Below are 9163 nucleotides of genomic sequence, written 5' to 3'. Positions count from 1 at the left end.
CCTTCTCTGAAGCTTCTAGTCAGCTACAAGTCATTCCATCTTTCCTTCTTGAAAGCCACTCTTCTGATTTTGAATGTAGTAGCATAGTTATAACTGGAGTACAATATTAAATAGGCAATATAATTATAAAATCCATGTACAACTTTTTTTTAATTTTTTTCTTTTGTATTGGGGTATAGCTGATCAACAATGTTGTGATAGTTTCAAGTGAACAGTGAAGGGACTCAGCCATCCATATACATGTATCCATTCTCCCCAAAGCCCCCTTCCATCCACGCTGCCACATAACATTGAGTAGAGTTCCATGTGCTATACAATAAGTCCTTGTTGATTATCCATTTTAAACCATTTCTAATGGTCAGTGTGTACATAACCTTTCCAAACTCCCTAACTATTCCTTCCCCTGGTGACCATAAGTTCATTTTCTAAGTCTGTGAGTCTCTTTGTTTTGTAAGTAAGGATTATTTGTATCATTACTTTTTAGAATCCACATATAAGGGATGTCATAGAATATTTCTCCTCTGTCTGACTTACTTCACCTAGTAGTATGTATAGCCTCTAATCATTAATTTAGGAAACCTGAATTGTGGACAAAGTTTTCAGTTATACCATTTTCTCTACTTTTCTGTATGATTTAAACATTTAAAAATAAAATATTAAAAATATTAAAGCAAAATAAATATTGAAAGCAAAAAGTAACAAAGGAGAGATAAAAATGAACTGTTGTATGGACAATAAGACACCTCCCTTGGAAATACAATTCATCAAGTAAAATAGAACATGTGTAAGAACACAGAGGATTTGTATAACACATGGCCTAATGGCTATACAGAAAATTTTTAAATCAGGTGGTCTAAACCAGAAAAGGAACGTCAGTTTATAAATATAGATAATGGTTGAGGTTGTAATAATAAATATTATATAGCTGCTTAATTAAAATTAAAACATTTTTAGAATAAAAAACAATCTTATGAGATTTCAAAGCAGAAAGAAAGTGTTAGTTGATCAGTCATATCTGACACTTTTCAACCCTGTGGTCTGTCCATGGAATTCTCTAGGTAAAAATACTGGAGTGGATTGCCATTCCCTTCTCCAGGGGATCTTCCCGACCCAGGGATCAAACTTGGATCTCCTGCATTGCAGGCAGATTCTTTACCCTCTGAGCTAACAGGGAAGCCCATGAGATTTCAAAATAACATTAATTGTACAATAATGATTAATAAAGGTTTTCAAGCATAAATATATACTGCTATCTTTTGACAAAAGACTGAAAAGTCTACCACTTGGATAGGAATTATATGATTCAAGATAAAGTATCTTACATTGCTTTTAGTGCTTATACGAGGGCCATGACCCACACCAGTGCCTTTCGACTAAAGAAAAATAGTAGTGGTGGTAGTTAAGTCTCTCAGTCGTGTCCGACTCTTGCGATCCCGTGGATTGCAGACTGTCAGGCTCCTCTGTCCATGGATTTCCCAGGCAAGAATACTGGAGTGGGTTGCCATTTCCTTCTCCGAGGGATTCTTCCTAACTTGGGAATTGAATCCAGGTGTCCTGCATTGAGGCGAATGCTTTACCAACTGAGCTACGAGGGATATTATTAGAAATTATGCAGTGGTTAGACTAAAACTCATGAGGGCCAGGAAAATATATCAGGTTTAGATAAGTTGAAAACTACCACAGCTTATAAAACCAAATTAAAACAATCTTATCTGATATTTTTTCTTAAATTTATTTATTTTTGGCTGTGCTGGCTCTTCATTGCTGCCTGGGCTTTCTCTAGTTGCAGTAGAAGGGCTTCACATTGCTGTGGCTTCTTCTGTTGCAGAGTACTGGGCTCTATTGAAGTGGGCTTCAATAGCTGTTGTAGGTGGGCTCAGCACTTGTAGCTCCCAGGCTCTAGAGCACAGGCTGAATAGTTGTGTCTCATGAGCCTAGTTGCTTCACAGCATGTGGGATCTTCCCGGATCAGGGATCAAACCTGTGTCTCCTGCCTTGGCAGGCAGATTCTTTACTACTGAGACAACAGGGAAGCCCCTCATCTGATCTTATATAAAAACTTAATACAAAATAGGAAGACCATGTAGTTATAATGTAAAGTCAAAACAAAACAAATATAATATATAAATTAAGAACCCAATTAAAACTTATGAAATGTGGCTTCTAAGTTGTTAGGGTAAAATGGCATGCCTGCCATCCTTAAACTCTTGGCAGAACATATTTTGTTAATTCTCTCATCCAATATGTTTGCTAAGCCAGACAGAATCCATTTTTCCTCTATCATTTTATAATGGCTGAATGAAAGCATGTACTACTTCTTAGCATATTGCATCCACCATTACAAAATTAAAAAAAAAATTTAGAAGGGAGATGTTCTGGGAAACTTGGAAAAATCTTATACATCCAGGCCAAGTAAGCATTACTAACAAAAGCAGTTTTGTGGCTCTTGTTAATGCCAGTGCTTACTTTACGTGAAAACTAGGGGGCTTTAATGAATTGCTTCTAGTTTTTCTGAGTCTAAGCCCCAACTATAACACCCCCAAAATTATATATGTAGCAGTTCCAATAAAGGAAGAGAACTAAAGTGTGAAATTATGTATTTTATAAATATATCCCATTTGTTGGAAATTTTACATTGTATGTATTTTATACTATAAAAATTTATATTACATATCATATAATACATTTTATAAGTGGGTTTTATTATAAAATGGGCCAAGATATTATATATATGTATGTATACATATATATGTATATAAAATCCTGTTTTCTCTCTACCATGGTAAGTTTTGCACTCTATCTTGCAATGTTTTTTTTGGAGTCTGAAAGGTATTTCTCTCTCATTTTTTCATAGATTTTAAAAAGTAATTAAATGAGATATCGTTAAGGTCAGTTGATTATAAAAGGAACAAGTCCCCTAACCCACTAGGAGCAAGCAACAGGTCACTACATTGACCATCGCAGAGCCTCTTTTTTATATGCCTCCTAAGACAGAAAGGGCTTTTAAAACAAAACAAAATTAAACTAGAAAAATGCCATTAATATAACTCTAAAAACTAGTTGCATAACTATTTCTGAATATCTTCTTGAAAAATAGAATTACTTTATAATGATTTTACTAATGTATGTGTTTTAGAGTTCTGATTATTTAACTCTTTGCCTCCTAAAAGAAAGAATTTAATTAATACAAGAAAGAAAAGGGAATTTTCTTTGATATATAACCTCTTATTCCTGAATTATTGTATTAAGTCAGTATGTTTATCATTGCAGATGATGAAAACAAGAAGAAAATCTGAAATCTGAATCTCTTCAGCAAAGAGAATCTCTCAAGAAAAGAGCTCGGCCACTTGCCATGGTTTTTCTGACGGCAATTTTGACCTCCTTGTTCCTCAGGCAGTAGATGATAGGGTTGAGCATGGGAGTAAAGACTGCATATATGGCTGAGATCAACTTGTTAGAATTGAATGAAGCAATGGCCCGAGGTCGGACATACATGAAGATCACGGCTGTGTAGAAGATGACTACCACCATAAGGTGAGAGGCACAGGTAGAGAAGCCACTGCCCAGTGGCTGAAGGAATGTGCAGGATGGCAGAGACAATGAAGGCATAGGAAAGGACAGTGGCTGAGAGAGGGAACACAAGGATGATGATGGCTACTACAAAGTCTACCATCTTTGCCACAGATGAGTCCATGCAAGCCAATTTGAGGATAGGGGAAACATCACAGAAAAAATGGTTCAAGATATTATTACCACAGAAGGAAACTTGGGAGATGAAGTATACTTTTGCCAAGGAGACAGTAAAGCCACTCAGCCAGGAACTGATGGTTAGCTGAACACAAAATTCTGTGGTCATCATAACCGGATAGCGAAGAGGCCAACATATAGCCACATAATGGTCATAGGCCATGGCAGCCAAGAGCACACACTCTGTACAGGCAAGTGACATGAAGAAATAGAGCTGGGCCATGCATCCCAAGAAGGAGATGGTATTGGGACAAAGCAGGAATCCAGCCAGCATCTTGGGGACGGTGACAGATATATACCAGGTCTCCAGAAAGGACATGGTGCCCAGAAAATAATACATGGGCTTGTGCAGGGATCCAGTGACCCATATGGTGAGGATGGTGACTACATTCTCCAACAGCACAAACAGGTAGGTGATGAGGAAGAGGAAGAAAAGCAGAACTTGCAGCCAAGGGTAAGTAGGGAAGCCCACCAGGACAAATTCACTAATATGAGTGATATTTTCCTTCCACATAATTAGGACATCAAAAGATTTAATGATGGCAGCACCAGATTGAAGAGTGAATCCACATTGGCTCAAGGGGCCCTCAGGCTACATTAAACACAACCCTAGGGTCATAATCTGGTCGTGGGGTATAATTTAGGTCACTGGAGGCCACAGCATCTTCTCCAGAAAATCAGGTGTCAGAACAAGACCTGAAAACAAATAGAACATAGACACAAAGATAAGAATCTCAAAGTAGAATCGTGAGGTCAGATTCAGGGTTCAGCCTTTGGATCTGAAGAGGCCTCCAGGTAGTACTAGGAGGAAATCCTTTCCTTATCATCATAGTCACAGATTTCAGGGGCAGCTATAAGGTAGGAAATCATCACAATTAGAGAAAGTGCCAAGGATTGTCCAGGAAGCAAGGAAGTTTGAAATCTAGAGAAAATAGAAGCAGAATATCAACTAGGAAAGACCCTCCTGGCCAGAAGAATTGTTGACCCTGGTCTACTCCTCAGCTATGCCCTATGTCTTTTGAAGACACTGGCAATAGTACTTAATAATTCACTGCCTATTTTAGGCCCACAGCTTTAAAAAAAATTGAATAAATTTTTTTCAAAAATTTTTTTCTTTTTTAGTAAACATTTCCCTTTTAGAATAATTAAATATATTTTAGTGTTTTAGATGACTTCTAATAACACTAATGCTAATAATTACGTATTTAATAGCTATACATAATAGTTTCATTTATACATATGTAATATTATATATACATATCTACTAGTTACATATTTTTAGAATAGTTCACAGTTGATCTCACATTAATCTGTATAATTCATCTACATCTTCTTCAAAGACTGGCTCAAATATTTTATACTTCTGGAAGAAGTGCTACTTGACTAATTCTATCTACTTCCTGACTCTGAAACTCCTTATTATGGACACTACTTGAGGGCAAGTTGCATTTAAGAAGCTGCCTTGGGAGCGGGAAATCAGGAGATTTGACAATTTGAAAGGGTCCTGGGCTTCCCAGGGCACAATATATAATCTGAGGAAATTTAAAAACACTTTCTTCGTTAATGGAGACAGAAGAAAAAGAACAGATAAAAATTGGGTTGAGATTATAAATTAAATGAATTTTAAAAGAGAAACATATTCTTTAAGAAGCCCAATAGAAATCAGGGAACTGGAAAGAAGAATAAGATTTTAAATTTCCTAAGCAGGAGATGTCGGAGAAAGCGATGGCACCCCACTCCAGTACTCTTGCCTCGAAAATCCCGTGGACGGAGGAGCCTGATGGGCTGCAGTCAATGGGGTTGCGAAGAGTTGGACAGGACTGGGCGACTTCACTTTCACTTTTCACTTTCATGCACTGGAGAAGGAAATGGCAACCCACTCCAGTGTTCTTGCCTGGAGAATCCCTGGGACGGGGGAGTCTGGTGGGCTGCCATCTATGGGGTCACACAGAGTCAGACACGACTGAAGCGACATAGCAGCAGCAGCAAGCAGGAGATGTAGGAGATGCAGGTTCCATTGTTGGGTTGGGAAGATCCCCTGGAATTGGAAATGGCAACCCACTCCAGTATTCTTGCCTGGAGAATCCCATGGACAGAGGAGCCTAGTGGCCTCAGTCCATGGAGCTGCAGAGTCAGACTGAATGATTGAGCACTCACACACAAATATTTAGTAATTATTTCTGATTTATATGTACTTTGTAGCCTCACCCTCCCACCTCCCCACCCCCACCCCGCCCCTGCCCAGATCTCTAATAAAGTAGTTGGTTGTACGTGTTGGAAAAATTGAAATAAAATGGATTCAAATTTGGCTTCTTTCTCCACTCAAAAGCATTATCCTTTAAGCTTAACAACTCTTTCAGGGAGGTCAATTTGCCTAAGAGAGTGAAGCGCTATGGAAGCACATAGCCTAAATCCTATCAATTACAGAACAAGATTGTGAAGGAATTTTTACATGTGAATGCACACTCACTTGTGTCTGATATTTCAGGAATAACAGAACACAAAAGAATAATACAACAAGAGACTTGATATGGACAAAAGAAAGCCCAATATTCAGAAGGTACTACAACATTAAGGAAACTGCAGAAGAGTGGGACAAATAATTGGAAGACCTGAATTCTAGTCCACGATTTCTCTCTTATTAACTTTATAATCTGATGTAAACTTCAAGTTACCAAACTTTAATTCCCTTAAAAAAGGTTATAATACTAAAAAATTCAACAAATTATGGATGCAGACAATTTATAGAATTGTTGAAAAGTGAAAGTTAAATCACTCAGTCGCGTCCGACTCTTGGCGACCCCAGGGACTGCAGCCTACCAGGCTCCTCCGTCCATGGGATTTTCCAAGCAAGAGTACTGGAGTGGGTTGCCATTGCCTTCTCCGTTATAGACTTGTTAGTGGTTAAGATAAAGATCTAGGCTTCCCTGGTATCTCAGATGGTAAAGAATCTTCTGCAATGCAGGAGACCAGGCTTTATTCTTGGATGGGGAAGATCCCCTGCAGAAGGGAATGGCTACCCACTCCAGTATTCTTACCTGGGAAATCCCACAGACAGAGATGCCTGACAGCTACAGTCCATGGATCACAAACAGTCGGACATGACTGAGCGACTAAGCACATAAGATTAAGATCTACTTCATGCTCATTGGAGACTTGGTCCCACATGGCATTTTGAAAGTAAAGATGAAAAGGTCGAATTTCTATATTCAGATCTTGAGAAGATAATATAAGGAAACAAGCCATTACAGTCCTCTATGTTACAGCCACAAGTAAGATAGGTAGCCCCTGGGTCTAAGAAGATCTTAACATTGCCTTCAGCGGTGGCCTTCAAAGAAAGCAATAAGGCTTTATCTGCACCTGGGCAAGTGAGCACTACTGGAGAAAAATCACAAAAGAGGACAGATGATATCAGCATAAATTTATAGTCACATAGCTCAACTGAACCACATACAATGGCTGGTATCCTACACTATGTTTTAAATTGATTCACTCTATATTTCCCAAAGATTTATTGGTTTTGATCTCTAATCTGCCATTTCACTCTCCTCCAACTCTCAGCAGACAATTTCTCCTCTTATAAAGACAAATGAGATTAGTTTTCCACTTCCAAATCATTATGCTAAACTCTGACATCTCTGTTCATTCTTTCCTTACTTCTTATCTAAGACTGGTCCCTCTATCTGTTCTACATCTCATTTTTCAGGAAACTGTTGTCAGAAATCCTATCTCTTTTCATATATTAAATTCTTTACACAAACATTCATTGAGCATCTATTACATGCCAGGAGGCACTGTTCTAGATGCTTAAAACAGCTCACTGAACAAAACAGAAAAAAAAAAAAAAAAGGCAAAAAACTCCTAATCTTAAGAAGTTACATGCTAGTGAAGGGATACAGGCAGTAAATACAGTCATTCTCAAGACTTTGAATAAATATAATATGGATATAAATGTAGGAGTTGACACATTCTGGGGAAAAATCAGAGCAAAGTAAGTAAAATTAAGAGTGTGTGGCAGAGTAGAAGGTTCATGTTTTATACAGGATGGTCAGGGTAAGCCTCACTGAGCAGAGTCACGAAGAAGCTAACAGTCATCTGACTGATGAAATCGTTTTCCAAAAAAAGAGGACAGGTCTCGTATGGTTGGAGTAGAGTGAGTAGGAGAAGTGAAGTCAGAGAAGTAAGGACAGGTGATGACGAGCAGGTCACCATGGGCTTTTCAAGCAGTGGTACTCATGTTGGCCTTTACTCTGTGTGGATTGGAGCCACTTTGGAAAGTTCTGAGCGGTTGACTAACCTAATCTTACTGATGTTTTAAGAAGTCTTCTGGCAGGTTCTTCTTATCTGAGTCATTTCTGACGACTTTTAAGAATGGTCAAACAGTTCTTCCTCTTCCTAAATATAATCCTTCTTTTCTGATCATATTTTTGTATCTGCTTCAGAACACTGTACCACCCATCAAGCCCTCTCTTTCCTTACCTTTACTTTCTACTGTTACTACCTCTCTGGTAATATGCAGGTTTTTCCCGTCTTAAAATTATTGCTTAGTTTCCTAATCTCTGACTCTTCTCACCGTAGTCCCCACACCTTTAGCTCTACTATGGGTCAAGTAGTTCCATGCACTGAAAACACCAAGACAAATAGACATTGGAGCTGTCTAGTAAAGGAGACAAAGAAGGGGTCAGAAAATTAGAATATAATGCAATAAGCATGGTGATAGGATACTGAGTATTAGGAATCCAGGGTAGAATAATTCTTTGTTAAAAGAATCCAGAAAGATGTCATTAAAAAGTGCCATTTTAACTGAAATAAAGCATCATAGAGTTTTGAAGGGAAGGAGAAATACCAAATAGAGCAAAAAGCAAATGCAAAGGCACAAAGCATTAAAACATTGGTGATGGGATGATTTGCATTTTGACTAGAAAGCACTGATAGCCTGGAAGAAAGAAATGGATCAAGACAAGGCTGGAAGATGAGGTTATACAGTTACCCCTCACTGTTTCCTAAACCTTTCTACTGCTGCTGCTGCTAAGTCGCTTCAGTCGTTTCCGACTCTGTGCGACCCCATAGACGGCAGCCCACCAGGCTCCCCAGTCCCTGGGATTCTCCAGGCAAGAACACTGGAGTGGGTTGCCATTTCCTTCTCCAATGCATCAAAGTGAAAAGTGAAAGTGAAGTTGCTCAGTCGTGCCCGACTCCTAGCGACCCCATGGACTGTAGCCTACCAGGCTCCTCCGTCCATGGGATTTTCCAGGCAAGAGTACTGGAGTGGGTTGCCATTGCCTTCTCCCCATTTCTGATACACTGAGTCCTATAACATCTGACAGAGTACCTCTTTTTTTAACTTTTTATTTTATATTTGAATACAACTGATTAACAATGTTCTGATAAGTTTCAGGTGGACAGTGAAGAGGCT

General features: G+C 38.6%; 1 protein-coding gene across 1 annotated transcript; it reads right to left on the bottom strand.

Annotated features, from left to right (window-relative positions):
* Positions 1 to 3309: 3309 nt before the first annotated feature.
* Positions 3310 to 7849, bottom strand: LOC147357861 (olfactory receptor 6B9-like). Its single transcript, XM_086340368.1, is given in 2 exon segments — positions 3310 to 3559; positions 3561 to 7849. Coding segments are annotated over 2 exon segments (951 nt in total). The 5' UTR covers positions 4262 to 7849.
* Positions 7850 to 9163: the final 1314 nt, after the last annotated feature.

The sequence above is a fragment of the Bos grunniens genome, chromosome 15, assembly GCF_055505025.1.
Source record: "Bos grunniens cultivar Pamir isolate PY7600 chromosome 15, Bosgru_T2T1.0, whole genome shotgun sequence".
Taxonomy (NCBI): Eukaryota; Metazoa; Chordata; class Mammalia; order Artiodactyla; family Bovidae; genus Bos; species Bos grunniens.
Note: the sequence above shows the minus strand (reverse complement) of the source record. Positions and strands in the feature narration are given on the sequence as shown.